This window comes from Leucoraja erinacea, chromosome 4 (assembly GCF_028641065.1).
Source record: "Leucoraja erinacea ecotype New England chromosome 4, Leri_hhj_1, whole genome shotgun sequence".
NCBI lineage: Eukaryota > Metazoa > Chordata > Chondrichthyes > Rajiformes > Rajidae > Leucoraja > Leucoraja erinaceus.
This window is the reverse complement of record NC_073380.1, coordinates 80,756,796-80,776,765: the sequence shown is the minus strand read 5'-3', so window position 1 is coordinate 80,776,765 and position 19,970 is coordinate 80,756,796. Positions and strand designations below refer to the sequence as shown.

At 46.2% G+C, this 19,970-nt stretch overlaps 1 protein-coding gene across 1 annotated transcript in view; it reads right to left on the bottom strand.

Moving 5' to 3' along the window:
• The window catches only part of avl9 (AVL9 homolog (S. cerevisiase)), a 71,119-nt gene extending 61,109 nt beyond the window's left edge, over positions 1-10,010 (bottom strand). The window contains exon 1 of the mRNA XM_055634638.1: positions 9,858-10,010. Within this exon, the coding sequence (XP_055490613.1) occupies positions 9,858-9,932 (75 nt within the window). The 5' untranslated portion in view covers positions 9,933-10,010. The remainder of the gene's footprint in view (positions 1-9,857) is intronic.
• Between the last annotated feature and the right edge of the window lie 9,960 nt (positions 10,011-19,970).

The following is a 19,970-nucleotide window of genomic DNA, read 5'->3' as shown; positions in this document are numbered from 1 at the left end:
TCAAACATGACCTTCCAGGCACAAATCCATGTTGACTGTTTCTAATCAGACCCTGTTTATCTAGATGCTTATATATATTATCTCTAAGTATCTTTTCCATTAATTTGCCCACCCACAGGAACCTTCTGCGTCAGAGAATAAAGACCCAAATTCAACCTATAACAGGTCTATAATTGCTAGGTTTAACTCTTAGAACCCTGCCTTGTTTTTAAACAATCCCAGGAACAACATGCGCAGTACGCCCAATCCTCGGGGACTATTCATGCCATCAAGTCATATTACACTACACATGTCCAAACTGGCCATCAACCAAATACAAAGAAAAAAACACCGGTGTGCAGAATAGAGTATTACAACATTATAGCATTAGTCACAGAGGAGTCACGCAGGCTCTGTAATGAGGTAGGTTGGAAGATCGTGGCAACATTCTAGTTTATGGTAGGACTATTCAATAATCTGATAAAAGTGGAAAGAAACTGCTCCTGAATCAGGAGCACTTACTTTCAAGCTTTTGTATCTTCTGTCTGAAGGGAGAGAGGTGAAAGGGGAAAGGGAAAAAAGTATTTGACAATAGCAAGAAAGTGCAACAAGAAACCATATCTAGATCTAGCTCTCGGAAATGTGATGGACAAGGTACACTTAGCATGAGTGAAAATACTTGTGAACAAATTACCATGCAACATTAATTTTTAATTAGGTAGAAGAACAAGGAGCAATCTAAAGTTAAATCTTTTAATTAGAGAATGGATAATTTCAGTCCAGTCTTAAATGTGCATGAACATTTCTCTAATAATATTCAGTAGCAGATCAATGAAGTATAGTTTGAAGAGAAAAAAAATAGCGCCAATTAATTCAGAGATATTAAGTCCAAGATAAACCAGAAATGCTGGTTTTGAATTAGAGAAACGAACAGATAAATAAACAACTAATTATTATGTTGAAACAAGGAACTGCAGATGCTGGTTTACAAAAAAAGAGTAATTGAAAAAATAATATGATTCAAAACCAGTTTACACCTCAGAGCCATGAGCTCTGTCAATAACTATTCCCTTGCAAACAAAAAGATCATTGGGGAAATGGCACTGAAACAGGCCCTTGGCCCAACTTGCCCATGCCAAAATTGGTATACTGGGAGTATACAAGTCTGCATTTGGTGCAGAGCCCTCTATACCATACTCACCCAAATGTCCAAATCTCCTTTAAAAGTCATTCAAGTATCCATTTCTATAGTTTCCTCTGGCAGCTCATTCCAGATAGGGATTACCCACCAAGTTAAAAAGTTGCCTGAGGACCCTTTTAAATTTCGCCCCTCTCACTTTGAGGCAGTGCCCTCTAGGTTTAGAATCCTCTACCCATGCAAAAAGACTGACCGTTTGCTCTATCCATGCCCCTCATGTTCTTGTATACCTTAATAAGGTCACCCCTTAGCCTCGAGTGCTCAAAAGAAACATTGAGACAGACTATCCAAACTCTCCCTATAACGCAAGACCAGGTAACATCCTGATGAATGTCTTTGGCACCATTTCCAAACTAATGACATCCTTCCTGTAACTGGGCACAGAACCGCACGCAGTACTTTAAATGTGGTCTCACTGTGACTTGTACAGCTGCATCATCATTTCTCAACTTTTGTGCCCAACATCCTTCCAAATGAAGGCAAGTACGCCAAACACCCTCTTCACCACACTGTCAACTTTCAGGGACCCATGCACCTGCACTCCAATATTTCTCATCTCTGCAGCTCTCCATGGTTCTATCATTTACTGTGTAAATCATGCCCTGGTTTGACATATCAAAGTACAACACCTCACACTTGCCAGAGTTCAATTCCATTTTCCATTCCTTGACCCAGATCCTGTCGCAAAATGAATTATCCTTCCTCAGTGTCCACTAAATCAATAATTTCAGTGTCATTTGCAAATTTGCTAAACCTTTGAACTATCTTCAATTGGACTTTATCGGGCTTCAATGGTACATCTTGCGCTAAAAGTTGTATCCTTTATCTGTGCACTTGTGGATGGCTCGATTTTATTCATGTACAGTCTTTTCTTTGACTGGAAAACACTCAAATAAAAGCTTTGCATTGTACCTCGGCAGTACACGCAACAATAATAAACTAAATTAAACAAATACTATGGACCTAGCTCCGACTGCTGCACTCCACTGGTCACAGGCCTCCAATTAGAAAAAACAATCCTCCATAACCACCTCCATAATGATCCTGCCTTCACAGCTCTCTGGTACAGATAATTCCAAAGAAACACAATCCTCTGAGAAATCCCTCCTCATCTCCCTTAAATGTGCAATCCTGTACAGGCTGTGCCCAGGCAATGACTGTGTTCCATTTTTAGAATATGCATAAGCCAATTTTGACCTTAAGTTGCAAACTACACGATGAAAACAACATTATGTCCTCCATGAAAATACTTGTCAACTATTTGAAGCCTTCCATCATGAAATACTCGTCAACTCTTTCCTCCTAGCTGGTGTTCAATTCAACTTGACACTTTCTTTTGAATGTTAAGGGTTTTTATTTTCTTGTACACCAAAGTAATATGATCCTTTCAAAAGGTGATCATTTTTGTATAAGCCATTTGGTCTCTCGGTATTTAATAAACAAATCCACAGCAAAGTAGAGGTGTTATCCTCCGTGCACCGGCCAATATTTAGTCCTGACATAATATTAAAAGTAAATTACCAAAGCATTATCACAATATCTTCCGTAGGAACTTCCTTTACATAAATTTGTTGATGCATTTCCTACATTACACTTCAAAAACAATTTGCCGGAAAGTGCTATATTTCTGCACATTTTGTACGATTCTATGGTTTGTGATTGTTGAAATATTTTTGAATAAGAGGTTTGCTAAAATAGTATTGTGCATTTCTGCATGGAAATAAACCTACCTAAAGACAATCGATGCAGGAGTAGGCCTTTCGGCCCTTCGAGCTAGCACCACCATTCAACGTGATCATGGCTGATCATCCACAATCAGTACCCCATTCCTGTCTTCTCCCCATATCCCTAAGAGCCCTATCTAGCTCTCTCTTGAAAGTATCCAGAGAACTGGCTCCGCCGACCTCTGAGGCACAGAATTTCACAGACTCACAACTCTCTGTGTGAAAAAGTGTTTCCTCATCTCCATTCTAAATGGCTTACCCCTTATTCTTAAACTGTGGCTCCTGGTTCTGGACTATCCCAACATCGGGAACATGTGTCTTGCCTTTAGCGTGTCCAAACACTTAATCTATATTACTAAATCTCTGTTCTTGACCGCATTTGGCCGTCTGTGCTGCGATTTCCGAGAGAACGCCGCCACCTACGGCCGTTATTTTTGGCCACCTCGCTCAGAGCCCCCCTCCGCCGCATGTGTGCCGAGGATTTCTCCCGTCGATGAAAAATGACAGAGATATTAATGTTTTTACAAAATTCACCATTCTCTCTGCTGCCCCTGCTGGAGGGAGGGGGAGGGACTATAAAACCAGGAAGTGGTGTGCCTCAATTAGTCTCTGCAAGATGGAGCTCTGTCAATTAATCTCTGTCACTCTGAATGACACTGAACAAATGTCTACATCACTGTGAGTACCCTTAATGTGGTTTGAAAATGTATATATGGTTAGTTTGAAGTAAAAAATCACTGCCTGCAATTGGCTGTTTGGGTTGAAGTAAAAAGGCACTCTCCCCACCTCTCTCTCTTCCTATCCCTCTCTCTTTCTCTCTCTCTCTCCCCCCTGTCTCTCTCCCTTTCTCTCACTCTCCCATGAACTCTCCCTCTCCCTCCTCCTCTCCTCCCCCCCCTCCTCTCCCCCCCCCTCCTCTCTCTCCCCTCTCCTCTCTCCCCCTCTCTCCCCTCTCCTCTCCCTCTCTCCTCCTCCTCTCTCCCCCCCCTCCTCTCTCTTCCCCCCGTCTCTCCTCTCCTCTCTCCCACCCCCCCTCTCCTCTCTCTTCCCCCCCTCTCCTCTACACACCCCAACCCCACCCCTTCCCTCCACCCTCCCTCCCCCTTCCCTCCCCCTCCCACCACCTCTCCCCCTCCCCTCACCCCTCTCAGCACACCCTCTCTCTCCCCCCTCCCCCCCCCCCCCTTCCATACCCTCCCCCCACCCTCCCCTAAACCCCCCTCCCCTCCACACCCCCTACCCTCTTCCCTCCACCCTCCCTCCTCCTCCCTCCCCCTCCCTGCTCCCCACCTCTCCTCCTCACCCCCCTCTCAGCACCCCCCTCTCTCCCCCTCACTCTCACCCTCTCTCTCTCCTCCCCTCCCCCCCAACCTTTCCCCCCTCACCCAACCTCCCTCTTCTCCTCCCCTTCACCCCCCTATCCCTCTTGCCCCTCTCTCTGTGTCTGTGTGTCTCTCTCTCTCTCTCTCTGTCTCTGCTCCTTCTCTCTCTGCCCTCACTCTCTACCCCCGGCCCCCCCCCCCCCTCCGGATGGGAATGCAAGTTGGGGGCTATGCGTCAGTAGATAGGGTGGTTATGGGGTAAAAGGAGCAAATTGATAATATTAATATAATATCAAGGGGGGTAATTAGCGTGAGTGCGTGGGGGGGGGGATAGTTAGTGTGTGTGACGCTGCATGCCGCCTTCCCCCCCACAACCGCACGTTAGGGGAACAGACCCAACGGGTCTGCACTTGGTCTAGTATTCTTATGTTTCAATAAGATGCCCTCTCATCCTTCTAAATTCCAGAATATACAAGCCCTAGACAATCTAGAACCAAAGGACATATGCTCAAGGCGATCGGGGGGTGGGGTATGATTCAATAAGTGAATTTGGTACCTCGCGTGTGCAATGAATCATGGAATTTGTCAAAGGGCATTCAGGATAAACAAAGAATTGAGAATCTTTTCCCATCTTCAAACTATGAAAACATTTTCTTTGGCATCAACAAAAGGTGAAGATCAAGAATGTTTTCACAAATTTCAGAGGGGTCTTGGATACTTTCTCATGCAAGTTATATTTTAATACCCACACTACATGTCTGTCCTCTCCAGATTCTACTAAATAAAGGATATTTATTGACAACACTGTGTTACCCAAGGAGTTGGAGATATTGCAAGGCATAGTGCTTTCGATCAATGGTCTACTCGAGAGGAAATTTACACATGAAAGTTATTTTGAAGGTGAAGGGAATCGGGTCGAGTCTGGCATCACCTGCCAAATCACTGCAGGTGGTCACTGAGTAACCACCTAGCTGCCTGGCTCCAGCAGCAACTATCCCCACAGAGGCCAAAGTCAGGCAGCAAGTATCCACACTGGAGAGGTTGCGAACACCATCCCCCTCAACCATGTGCAAATGTGAACAGCTCTCTGTGGGGCGAGGGTGGGATGGAACACCCTATCTATCTCCGCAAGCAGGTCGTTAGGTCCAAAGTCCACGAGGCAAAGTGGGGAGATCTGTGACTTGGGTGAAACAGCAGCTATGCTGGACATTTGGTGCAATACAAAATGGTTGTTATTCATCATCACGATCTCGCTCACTCACGGAGGCGGGTCTGCAAACGTCCAAGGAAAAGCCGATACAACCACCAAAATGACCATTGTTTTGTACAAATGAACCATGAATACACCTAATTAATCGTTTGAAAGCAGTATTTTCTTACCTCGAAGCTAAACTGGAAAATGCGTATGAAACGCAGTTCAAAACAATTATCAATCGTAATGTACACACAGCTCAGCTGACGAGAATGTTTATCCAGAATGACCCATGACCTGGGCAAACTCACGCATATGCAGTTGTAATACCGAACTCGTTCATAGGAACCTGAGGAGCAACTTTTTTTCTCACACAAAGGGTGGTGGGTATATGGAATGAACTACCCTGAGGAGATGGTTGAGCCAGGTACTATCACAGCGTTTAAAATAAACATTTACCCAGGTACATGGATAGGATAGTGTTAAAAGGATATGGGCCAAAAGCAAGCAGATGGGTGGGACTAGTGTAGATGGGGCATGTTGTTCGGCATGTGCAAGTTGGAATGAAGGGCCCGTTTCCATTCTGTATGACTCGCCTTGGTATTTATCAGAAGCTGAACTTCACCAATTGCAACCACGGTGATCCTGAACCGTGCCTCAAACTGATAACTGTACCGCCATTACAATAATCTATTTTCACATGCATACGTAGACCCCCCTCGGTCATGACTAACCATGGGTGATGCATCCTAGTTGTTGGCTGCTTGCTCCAAACCTCGGCTGGAGCAGCGTCGCTTGTGGCTGAAGAGACCAATGTGAGAGTGACAGTCTCTGTCGCAAAGGTCACATTTGTGTGAGGTCGCTGGTTTGTTGAAGTTGCTGCGCTCCGTTCTGCGTACCCGCTTGTGTGCCGCTGCGTTCAACAGTTTCTCTTACCCCGTTTTGAGATGTTGGTTCAGGGTACCTCTCCACCTCGTGTGGTCAGCTGCAAGGCTCTCCCAGGACTCCACATCGATGTCGAGCGCCTTCATATCTCTCTTGCAGACATCCTTGTAACATAGCTGGGAGCGGCTGATGGTTCTCCTCCCAGATGTCAGCTCTCCATGGAGGATTTATTTTGAAATACGGACATCCTCCATGCGGTGGACATGGCCCAGCCACCGCTGTCTGCGCTGCCCGAGTAGAGTGTACATACTGGGAAGGCCAGCACAAGACAGGATCTCGGCGTTGAACACTCTGTCTTGCCAGGATATGCCCAGGATACGGCGGTTGCTTCTCAGGTGGAAGGTGTTGAGTCTTCTCTTCTGCCTGGCATATGTAGTCATGTCTCACTGTCGTACAGCAGCGTGTTGATGACACAGGTGTTGTAGACTGCTATCTTTGTCTTCACTGTCAGCTTTGGGTTGGTCCACATTCGAGTTGTAAGCCGAGTGAGAGTTGTAGCTGCCCGATCCTCTTATCAGTCTGTGTCCAAGGAGAGGTTGGCGGTGACGGTGGAACCGAGGTATGTGAACTGATGGACGGCATCGAGTTTGTAGTCGTCGATGGTGATGACAGGCGGCGTCTCTGTATCCTGCCCCAAGACGTTCATCTTCTTCAGGCTGATGGTCAGCCCGAATTCCTTGCATGCCTGATAGAAGCGGCCCATCAGTGATTGCAGTTACTGCTGGGTGTGGGATATAACTGCGGCGTCGTCGGTAAACCACATGTCTCTGATGAGAGCTTCACGTACTTTTGTCTTTGCTCTGAGGCGGGTGAGGTTTAAGAGCCTGCCATCTGATCTACTCTGCAGGTAGATCCCCGCTGTTGCAGTGCCGAAGGCATGTTTCAGAAGCAGAGCGAAGAAAATCCCAAAGAGTGTGGGAGCGAGGACGCAGCCTTGTTTTGACACCACTGCGGATGTCGAAGAGCTCAGAGAAGCTGCCATTGAACTGCACTGTCCCCTTCGTGTTGATGTGGAAGGATTCTATCATGCTCTGCAGTTTTGGTGGGCAGCCGATCTTTGGCAGTCTTAAATAGGCCATCTCTGCTGACGAGGTCGAACGCCTTGGTGAGGTCAATGAAAGCAACATATAGGGGCATCCGCTGTTCTCTGCACTTCTCCTGGAACTGGCGAAGGGAGAAGACCATGTCTACTGTTGACCTTCCAGCTCGAAAAACTGCACTGTGACTCGGGGTAGACACGGTGTCTACCCATGCATAACGTCATTCAAATCTGCACGGCTTCACACATCTGCAAACAGAACTCTGCTTCATGTCTATGTCACCTCCAAACTTGACTAACCACATATTTGTGCCTAATTTCCCTTAATTAGGTACACATCCATTAGGTGCAATAAGGCCGCTTATTGACCTACATTGAATTTTGGATTAAAAATGTCTCAATTTTCATCTATACTCTCACATGCTCTGCATACTTTCATCTCCGCAACATCTCCAGACTCCGCCCCTCCCTCTCCAAAGACAATACAAAAGTCCTCATCCACGCTCTGGTCACATCCCGCATCGATTACTGCAACGGCCTCCTCACTTGCATCTCCAATAAACTTCTTCATCGCCTCCAATGCATTCAGAACTCTGCAGCCCGGATCATCACCCGCACCAGATCATCGGACCACATCACACCCATCCTCACTCAGCTCCACTGGCTCCCTGTGCACCACCGGATTAACTACAAGATTTTACTGCTGACCTTCAAAGCCCTACACCACCTTGCTCCCCAATACCTCTCTGACCTGCTGCTACCATACACTCCTTCCCGGTCACTTCATTCCTCCTCAGCTGCAATTTTAACTGTCCCCACATTTAGACTCAGCACCATGGGTGCCAGAGCCTTCAGCTGCTCTGCCCCACGTCTCTGGAACACTCTCTCACCTCCCATCCGTGACTTGAACACTATCGATCAATTCAAATCACAACTCAAAACACACCTGTTTAGATTAGCATACCCGACATAACTTCCACCATGTTCACCCTGATTTTAATGACTTAAAATGTTTTGTGTATTTTCTGTTTTTTGTTTTTAATCAACTTGATTTTAATATTGATAAATGTATTGTGATTTATATGTCCTGTAAGGTGTCCTTGGGCGTCCAGAAAGGTGCCAGCAAATAAAATGCATTATTATTATTATTATGCTTTCAATTCCACCACAGTCTCGAACAATCTAAACTCTGTAACCTCCTCTGGTTCTCAAATCATCTGACATAATGCTGCTCTACTTTTAGCCTCTTGATTTCTCTCATATTTAATTACTCCACCTCTGACAGCTGTCATCTGGCCTGTGTGGTAACATATCTGGCTATGTGAAAGGAACTATGTACATACAAGCTCCTGCTGAAAATTGGAATCCGATATTAAAATACAAATCATTTAAAGATTTTTTTTTTAAATTAACACCTATCATAATCAGACTGAAGGTCAGAATACAGAAGTTTACAGCATTCAGATGAAGCAGTATTCTGTGAAAACCCTCATTAATGCTCAATTGGATTGGAGAAATGGGATTATTATTATTTACAATCATTTACAATTAGATTTTCAATGTAGAAGGAGGAAATAAGATTTAGGAATTGGGAAGGACTGAGAGTTAATTTGTGGGATTGGGATGAAAAGAGACAATGCAATCATGAGAGAAAAGGAGGAAGTCAGGTCCTGAAGGCTATTGAGTTGAAATTGTTCAGGCTGTTTGGTTAGGCAAAGGAAAGGATCATGTGAATGGTACAATACCTTTTGAACTGGCATTATTTTCAAAATATTTTCTAACATGAAACTCAGTCCTCCCCAATTCCTAAACTTTACTGCCTCCTTGTTACCTGATCACATTATCTAACACTCACGTTTTCCCTGATCCCACAGACTGTCACCTCAAGTCTCTCCTGCTCCTCCAACCTCTCTCCATTAATGCCAAGTTGTGATTCCCTGCCGCCCTCAATCCCCCGGTCTCAAGCACTGGCTGCCTTGTCCCCTCCATCGTCTGATCCAAGGACCAACTCCTTGCACATCCACCGATTCCAGGGACTGGCATCCCAGCCCCATCCTTCGATCCCAGGGACCAACTCCCTGACCCCCTCCATCCTACGGCCACAGGAGCAAATCCCTGTCCCCCACAAGACTTCAATCCCAGGAATACGACCCTTGTCCATCCTCAGGTCCCAGGGACAGACTCCCTGTTGCCCCCATCCTCAGAGACAGACCCCCCGAACACTCCTCCACGGTGCCAAGGACTGACCCAGCCCATCCTCCAGTTCCAGGGACTGGCCGATTCCAGCCCAAGTCTCCAGCCCCCGTTTCCACGCTGATCCATCATGTCCCAGGAACAGACTCCCAAGCTTTCCCCCGATCCTACAGCATGAACAGTACGGCCTTCCTTCTCATCCCCCCCTGACCACTGTGGGGCTCCCTGCTCCCAGCCCAGAGCTCTGCCGACCGGGCCGACTCACCTGGCAGCCCTTCTTGTGATGGAAGCCCACGACCACAATGTGCAGGACAACCTGGGCCTCGGCGCCCTCCTCCATCCTGCCCCGGGTGAGAGCCCTCGCCGTGCACGCACTTCCGCCTCCAGCCAAGCGTTCAATGCGTCATCACGCACGTGTACGTAAACCGCCCAGAGCACGCATGCTCAGAGTGGGAGGCCGGTGAGTATCAAAGATAACAGGTACACAACAATGCTGGAGACACTCAGCGGGTGCAGCAGCGTCTAGAGTGAAGGGAATAGGCGACGTTTCGGGCCGAAACCCTTCTTCAGACTGATGGGGGGCGGGGGTGGGTGGGGACAAGAAAGGGAAAAGGAGGAGGAGCCCAAAGGCTGGGGGATGGGAGGAGGAGACAGCAAGGACTAACAAAATTGGGAGAATTCGATGTTCATTCCCCCGGGGTGCAGACTCCCCAAACGGAATATGAGGTGCTGTTCCTCCAATTTCCGGTGCTGCTCGCTGTGGCCATGGAGGAGACCCAGGACAGAGAGGTCGGAGGCGGAGTGGGAGGGGGAGTTGAAGTGCTGAGCCACCGGGAGGTCAGCTTGGTTATTGCGGACCGAGCGGAGGTGTTCGGCGAAACGATCGCCCAACCTCCGCTTGGTCTCACCGATATAGATCTGCTGACATCTAGAGCAGCGGACGCAATAGATGAGGTTGGAAGAGATGCAGGTAAACCTCTGTCGCACCTGGAACAATTGCTTGGGTCCTTGAACGGAGTCGAGGGGGGAGGTAAAGGGACAAGTGTTGCATCTCTTGCGGTTGCAAGGGAAAGTGCCCGGGGAGGGGGTGGACCGAGAGGGAAGGGAAGAATTGACAAGGGAGTTATGGAGGGAGCGGTCTTTACGGAAGGCAGATATGGGGGGAGATGGGAAGATGTGGCGAGTAGTGGGGTCACGTTGGAGGTGGCGAAACTGACGGAGGATTACTTTTTGTATGTGACGTACACGACAATGCTGGAGAGACTCAGCGGGTGCAGTAGCATCTATGGAGCGAAGGAAATAGGCGACGTTTCGGGCCGAAACCCTTCTTCAGACTGATGGAGAAGGAAGGAAAAAGGGAGGAGGAGGAGCCCGAGGGCGAGGGGATGGGAGGAGACAGCTCGAGGGTTAAGGAAGCTCTCTGGCTGTTGTTGTCCCTTCAGTTCTCGCTTCTCTATACCTTCATTTCGCTTCACTTTTGGAATTCTGAAGTTGGGTACATGTCTCTCACACTTACCCCGACTTCCGCAATAATTCACCATTTTGGCGGTTTTTAACAGGTAGGAAAGTACGCGTTTCTAGCATTAATAACATATACCGGAAGTGACAGATGTCTTCCAGTTGGATTTAGTGGCTCCGTGCGTCAAGCCCTATGACCCAGTGGCCTTTCGTGCAACCCCCCTATAGAGCTCCTCTAGTATTTTTGTTATAGAGCGCCTCTAGTATCTTTGGTGAGCATTTTGTGGAGGCCGCTCACCTGGTCGAGCAAGGCCGTCGTTGTCCGCAGATGCTGGAATCTGCAGCGACAAGCCGCAGAGAAGTCTGATCGGAGGGGAAATGGATAAAACGACGTTCTGGGGGCAGGACATTTATTTCTTTAAACGCATATAGACGCAGGGAGGTCATTTAAGTTCATAAAGCATCGGTTGGCTCAAAGCTGTCATGCTTACGCGTTTCTGGTTGCTGCAAGGACGTGATTGCACTGGAAACAGTGCAGAAAAGAGAACCTATTGGCGAGAATGTAATATCTATCGTCCCCACTGCAGACCTGCCAACATTGGGTGAGAGCTGACAGTGAGAAATCTGGACCCACCCAACGCAAGTTACCACCTAGTCGACGTCAAGCAATGACAAGCTACGTTGACCGCCGACACAATTCCTCGCGAATTGGGACGTCTATCTATGACCACACCTACGACAACCAAAGTCAACTTGCATACACCCGTGACAAGATACGACAAACTATGACCCTGTCAGCGACAACTGAAGACGTTGCGTCATAGTGATGTCACGGCACTAATTGCACTACATGGAAGCGTCAGGGCTGTGATGTGTGGCTTATTGTGTTTTTAACTTCAGCTTAGTGTCTAACGATACTTCTTTAATTTGTTTCTGCCCATTTAGAACTAAATTCCCGAAAATAAAGTTAATACACGCTCACTTCACAGATAAATAAACAAAGTAATCATAAACAAAATATGTACCGTGAAAAATCACTGTCAGTGAAGCAGCGGAACTTCTAAATTCATCAAACTGCAATGATGAGCTGAGATCGTCTGCACGTATAATGTACCCGGACTCGATCTGGCGATGTTACAATTCTATGTCGCGCGGGCATAACGAAGTGTACATATGCAGCCTATGGGATACGGCACTATGACAGCCATTTTACCTCGGATCGATTGTTGTCGGTAGATGCTTATGCAGGGCTCTCGCTTGACTTTTTTTCCCTGTTGCCAGCCGGGCAACCTTGGCAGTTTTTTAGGTTGCCAAATGACATTTTTGGTGGTCATTTAAGATGGCTTGCATGACGTATGCTCGGACGAAGTGCGTAGTTGCCAGTCGGAATTATGCATTCACATATTATTCCTGCTTCAAATAAAGTCACAAACTAACATATTCACCAATCAAGACATGATATATACCACAATGACATGCAGCAAAATTATAATACGGTATCTCAATTCTTTTTACACATTGTAATTAATGCAATTTTTATTATTTATTTCCAGTTCCAAACAAAAGTGTGGTTGGATTATTCAGCGTATGATCAACCTGTGTCAATAAATCCTGGACCTTGATAACATATATGCTTAACCATGCACACTACAAGCATGTCTTCTGTGAAGGACCGAACATTATCATGACATGGCCATAGCATGGGTCGTTATTGCTATTGGTACAGAAACACTCTCGCTTCCCACATAATTCATCCACAACAAAATATACAGGTTGCAAGGAATTTTCTAAAGGCATTTTATGATAATAGCTGACACAACTGACTAAACCCATCTGACAGGTTAAACATTACACTAACTAAGAGATGGTCGAAGGACAGAAATGCAGCAAATGTTTGGTAATATATTTAAATGTGTCAAGATGCCACATTAACGGACATTCAGATTAGATGTATGTGGCAATGAAGATACCCAGTTTGTAAGCACCATTTTAAAAAAAATTGTTGATAAACGCTTTTTCCATCATTCCCACTTCAGAATTAACGTTAAAATTTCAACTGAAATATCTCCTGACCAAATTTGTGGTGTATATGACTGACTGTAGAAGTAAAACCTGGATAAATCCAATGTATAGTTGTGAATGTTGCTCATTAAATAACTACAGTACTGATACTCCATATTAACAGCATTGATGTGCCATTAAAATGAATTCTGTAATAACGTGTCAGTGACAATCGAACACTGCGGTTTTAATGTTTCAAGTGTTCAAAATTTAATTAATCCACCTTTATGGATTAAAACAAATAATAACATTGGGAATTAAAACATATAATTGATTGCATTCCGTTATCAAACATGGTCAATGTTAGCTCTGAAGATATTTCCAGCACAATAGGGTCGGGGGGGGTTATGAATTGGTGTGGATTGGATGGATTGAGGCAGGGGAATTAGTGAGTGTTGGTTGGAGTAGGTAAAATTATGAGGGGGAGAGCGCGCGGGGGATGTCAGTGGGGTTGAAAGGGGGGGGGATCTGTGCAGGATGGATGGGGGGAGCAGTGCAGGATGCAGGGGTGAGCAGTGCAGGATGACGGGGTGAGCAGCGCAGGCTGGATGGGGGAGCAGTGCAGGACGGATGGGGCAGCAGTGGAGGATTGATGGGGGGTGCCGGGAGCAGTAATGCGAGGTGGCTAGGGAGATCAGTGCAGGATGAATAGATGGGGAGGGGGGGGGGGGGAGGGGCCTGGGGAGCACAGGGGATGTCAGTGAGGACTGAATAGAGATAGGAATGGGGATCAGTGCGGGATGGAGAGGAGGGGTCTCAGGATAAGGGTAGTGGAGGGGGCGTATGAGAGAGAGAGAGAGGAAGGGGCAGAGGAGGTGGGAAGGAAGGCCAACGCTCCTCGGACAACCTGTCAGGCACATAAATCGCAACCAAAATATGGAGGGTACCGCGGACAGAATATCTTGGCGGCCGCGAGCGCACACTCACACACACGAACGAGGCTTCGGTGAACGGTCATTTCAGCTCAATCCAGCGCTAAATGCAGCTCAACTCTGCCTATCTCATCCACAGCCCTGTCTCAATCCACATAGGGCTGTTGGTTAACCTGGCGGGACAGGCAGAGTGAGCTGGGTTTAGCGCTGCTCTGCGCTGGCTGGGGGCGCCGCGCCCGTCTGACTCCCGACGCCTCTAGCCATCCCTGGGAGTGTGAAGGCTCTCGGGCGGGGACAGGGATGGTCCAGTGGCGGTTCGGCAGCGATTGCAGCGCCGTAGACCGGGATCGGTCCTGGCTACGGTGCAGGTCTGTCGAGAATGTTTTGGCTCGTCTCCCTCCTCCAATCACCCACCCACCCCACACTCTACTTCTGCCTCTGACCGACACCTCCCTCCTCCAAGAGTCTGTTTGGAAAGCGCCGTTGGCGGAGTGGCAGCAGTTGCCGCAAACAGGCCGGGCAGGGCCGGGTGCAGGAGGAGGAGGAGGAGATGGAGCCGTCGCCGCCGCCGCTGCTGCTGCTGTGTGGGGCCCGACATTCGCTCCGACCCTCCGTCACGCCACACTTAGCATCTTTCCCACAACTGTCGCCGACACAAAACGTCACGTTACTCCAGTTTTTTGTGTCTATCTTCGATATAAACCAAGTTGCCAAGCCGGGCAAAATGACTCGCCGTTTAGGTTGCCCAGCGGCAGTTTGAGTGGTCATTGGCACCCAGGCAACCGTTAATTTCGAGCCCTGGATTAGTGGGGTACAGCAAGGCTCGGTGCTAGGACCGCAGCTATTTACAATATACATCAATGATTTAGCTGAAGAGATTCAAAGTAACATTAGCAAATTTGTGGATGACACAATGCTGGGTGGCAGTGTGAACTGTGAGGAGGATGCTATGAGAATGCAGGGTGACTTGGACAGGTTGGGTGAGTGGGCAGATGCAGTTTAATGTGGATAAATGTGAGGTTATCCACTTTGGTAGCAATAATAGGAAGGCAGATTATTATCTAAATGGTGTCAAGTTGGGAAAAGGGGAAGTACAACGGGATCTGGGGGTCCTTGTTCATCAGTCAATGAAAGTAAGCATGCAGGTACAGCAGGCAGTGAAGTAAGCGAATGGCAGTTGGCCTTCATAACAAGAGGAGTAAAGAGGTCCTTCTGCAGTTGCATAGGGCCCTAGTGAGACCACACCTGGAGTATTGTGTGCAGTTTTGGTCCCCTAATTTGAGGAAGGACATTCTTGCTATTGAGGGAGTGCAGCCTAGGTTTACAAGGTTAATTCCCGGGATGGCAGGACTGTCATATGCTGAGAGAATGGAGTGGCTGGGCTTGTATACTCAGGAGTTTAGAAGGATGAGGGTATCTTATTGAAACATATAAGATAATTAAGGGCTTGGGCACGCTAGAGGCAGGAAACATGTTCCCGATGTTGGGGGAGTCCAGAACCAGGGGCCACAGTTTAAGAAAAAGGGGTAAGCCATTTAGAACGGAGACGAGGAAACAATTTTTCTCACAGAGTTGTGTGGGTGGAATTCTCTGCCTCAGAGGGTAGTGGAGGCCAGTTCTCTGGATACTTTCAAGAGAGAGCTAGATAGGGCTCTTAAAGATAGCAGAGTCAGGGGTTCATGGGGAGAAGGCAGGAACAGGGTACTGATTGGGAATGATCAGCCATGATCACATTGAATGGCGGTGCTGGTTCGAGGGGCCGAATGGCCTACTCCTGCACCTATTTTCTATTGTCTATGTTTACAAGTTTTATGGTCTTGGAAAATCACTGAAGAGTCCGGCTAAGTTATTAAGAGTTATGTGACCCAAGGTATTACCAATAAAGCTAATAAACATAGGGATACAAAGCATAGTGACTATGATATCCAGTAATCATGTGACTCAAGTTCAAATTTCACCATGGCAGCAAAAGGATTTAATTTCACTTAATTAAATAAATTAGTAATGAAAAAGGGTGATCCATAGCCTATCTGATTCATTAATGTCCTTCATGGAATGAAACCCACTATCCTTATTTAATCTGGCCTTTATGGATCTACAGATAAAGCGCAATGCGGTTGACTCTAAATTGATCATCACAAATGACTTGGCAAGCCACTGTGCCCGTGAGCAATTATGGATAGTAGGCAATAAATGCTAACTTAGCCAGCTACTTGTACTGTCCTTGAAATGAACACAAAAGTTAAAAGGATTCAAGTTCTCCTGTCTTGTCATGTAGATAAAGGAACACTTTATAGAGAGTTGGGAAGTGAACCACAGCCTGCAGAATATACATTTTACATGTTCTTATGGGCGCAATGGTGCCCTCAAAGCAGCAAATGATGGGTTTTCAGCATTGTGTCCAGGATTGTGATCAAAACTCCATTGTTGAATTAAGATAGTCCCTGGCATTGATGTGACAAAAATATCACTTGTCCATAGAGGGATCTATACACACCAATAAAACAACCTTTAGTAAACTAGTTATATTCAACACTTACTCAGTAATAGCTAGCTTTATACACAGTCCTTACAGGTTACATATCAACTGAAGTACTGTACTCAATTTATTTAGGCTACACTTTCGAAAAGATGACAACACTGGGGATGTTTAGACCGGGATTTACTAGGATGATACCAGGGGAAAAAGCTTCAGTTATGTGAGAGACTGGAGAAAGCTACAATGCAATCGAAGGTGATGTTGAAAATCATGAAGGAGTTAAATGCGTTGTTTTCAATAACAAAGGGAGTAACCAGTACAGTAACCTTGCATCTGATATAAAAAGACACAACATGGGAGACATCATTATTTTTTCTTTCAGACACAAATCAGTGCAGGAATTTCTCAGGAAAATGTGCCAGCTCCAACCACCTCCAACAGCTTTTCAATTAGATTGAAATTGGGGATGGTCACTTGTGATTGTACAATGGATATTATTTTTCAACTCGCCAGAACATTAAGCAGCCTGACAATTACAAGCAAGAGACGGCAGATGCTGGAATCACCCCTCTCTCAATCCAGATGAAGGGTCTCGATCCAAAACATTGACTGCCCATTTCCCTCAGCAGATGCTACCTGACAGGCTGAGCTCCACCAGCAGATTCCCTTTTTTGACAGATGCAGGAATGGACTGATACATGGCTTATTACATAACCACAGCACAAAAATACTACAAGAAAATAGACCATTGGGCCCCTCATGCCCGCCCCACTGTTCAACATGATCTTGGCTACTTAGATGTTGGCATCACTCCTCCAATGCCAGCTCCTTGTAACCCTCAGTTCCTGGATCTATTGAATATATATCCATCCCACCTTAGATATATTTATCTAATGGTCTGCCTCCACCACCCTAATAGGGCAGAGAATTCTAAAGATTCACTACCATCTGTGCAAAGTTTTACACACCAGTTTTAAATGATAGTTCCCATATTTTGGTGAAAACATAGAATCAGATTAGTATAGCATACATGCAGGCTCTTCAGCCCATCACATCTTGCCTGACCCATATACTGCCATGCCCTGGTCGTTCAAGTATCTGTCAAGATGCCTCTTAAATGTTGTTACAGCTCCTGCCTCCACCACCTTCTTTGGCATCAGCTCATTCCAAGTATCAACTTGGATGAAATGTTGCTTCTCAGACCTCCTTAAAACCTCCTCTCTCTCATCTCAAGCCTATTGCGCCTAGTTTTGGACACCCCCAATATGGGAAGCAGACACTGGCTATCCACCCTAACTATGCCACACAAAGTTGTCATATACCTCTATAATGTCACATCTCAGCCACCTTCACTCCAAAGAAAACAGACCTAGCCTACCCAATGTCTCCCAATTACTCAGGCCCACCAAACCAAGTACCATCCTTGTGAATGTTTTCTGCACTCTTTCAAGCTTATTCATGTGCTTCCTATCGTGTGGTGACCAGAACTGCACACTATATTCCATGTACAGTCTAACCTTTGTTTTGAACAACAGTAGCATGACATCAGCAAGATAATCAATGCCAACCAGACAAGTAGTCTGCTTGACCAATAACTCATCCATCACCAGGGCACCGTGGCTGAAGTGTGTACCATCTACAAAACGCACGATATTTACACCCCAAAATCATCCAAATCTATTATCTTTAGCATCTCAGAAAAGGACAGGCACATCGGACAACACCGGCTGAGGATTCCAAGGTATAAACCATCCTGAAATGGAAATATAACCACTGTTCTTTCATTAATGCCAAATCTAAATCTCAGAACTCCCTGCCCTGGAACATTGGAAGTACCTTCAAGCTTCAAGAAGCAATTAGGGATGTGTAATAAATGCTGATTGTGCTGGCAATACCATTATTCTGCAAAAGAATGATAAATAATTCAAAATGAAAGTCTATTCAAATCTGGGATGCACTGAAAAGCAATGAAAAAAACAGGATAAAAACATAACACGAGAATGAAAATTACAAAATATACAGGACAAAATACAATTACAGCACTTATGAGCACAGGGTAGTCAGGTGAACCAAGGTGAAACAGCTCAGTCGAAACAGGTGGGATGTTAGATTCAATTGCTTTACCTTAAAGTTGAGAGACGATAAAGGGGCTGTCCCACTGTACGAGCTAGTTCAAATGCTCTCCCGAGTTTAAAAAAAAATTGTGGTAAGCACGTAGAATGTACGTAGCGGGTACGTCGGAGCTCGGGACGTCTCTTAGCGACTCATAACGCTAACGGCAGGTACTCGGGAAACGCGGTAAGCTCGTGAACACTCTTGAGGAATTTTCAATAAGTTCACGAGAGCCCCCAAGTACCTACGAGCGGTTATTACTGTAATTCTCCGAGGTCGAATCAGGGGAAACTCGGGAGAACTCTTGAATTAGCTCGTACAGTGGGACAGCCCCTTAAGTTTGGGGATTTAGAACCAGAGGGGATGAAAGTAGATGTCTTGTGGAGCTCAATACAAAATTCCTCAGATCTGTTCGAAAAAGTAACCAGGAGCTGGGAATTTCTTCCGGGAATCTAATAAATCACGGAGGATGTGGAAAATTGTGCCGAAGGGCAGGCAAACAAATAGGATTCCTCTTTCAGGAATGGGAGAAAAAGTTCAGCGTTAAAAAATTGGTGGAATTGATTTATAAATATTGTACAAATCACAGGGCAAGCTCAGAGATTATAGCCCTCCACCAACGTTGGTTTTGCAGCACGCGATAAACTTTATTGTGCGCGCCTGGACAGGCTGGGATTTTATTCCTTGGAGCGCAAGAGGCCGAGGAGTGATCTTATAGAGGTGTAGAAGATCACGAGGGAAGTAATAGGATGAATGCACAGAGTCTTTATCCGAGAGTAGGGGAATCAAGAACCAGAGGACATCGGTTTAAGGTGAAATGGGCAAAATTTAGCAAGAACCTGAGCAGCAACCTTTTCAGAGTGGGTGGTGGGCATATATAACGAGCTGCCAGAGGAAATAGTCAAGGCAGGTACGAAAACAATATTTAAAATACATTTGGACAGGTACATGGATAGGAAGGAGTAGTACCTTCTGAATTTTGTAGTCGGCAGGGCAGTACTCTGCATATCGCCAACTTGGACAATTTTACATTTATACCAAGCCAATTAACCTACACGTCTTTGGATTGTGGGAGGAAACCGAAGATCTTGAAGAAAGCCCATGCAGATCACGGGGAGAACGTATAAACTCCATAGACAGCACCCGTAGTCGGGATCGAACCCTGGTCTCTGGCGCTGAATTTTGCTGTAAGGCAGCAACTCTACCGCTGTGCGACCATAATAGATAGGGCATATTAGTTGGCATGGGCAAGTTGGGCCGAAGGGCCTGTTTCTATGCTATGATCTGACCCACACACCCATTCCCACTCTTCACCTTCCGTTTGCAATTTCTTTGCTCTTTGCTTTTTAATCCTCCATATCCTATCATTAATTATTTGCCTGAAACTTCTCTCTTT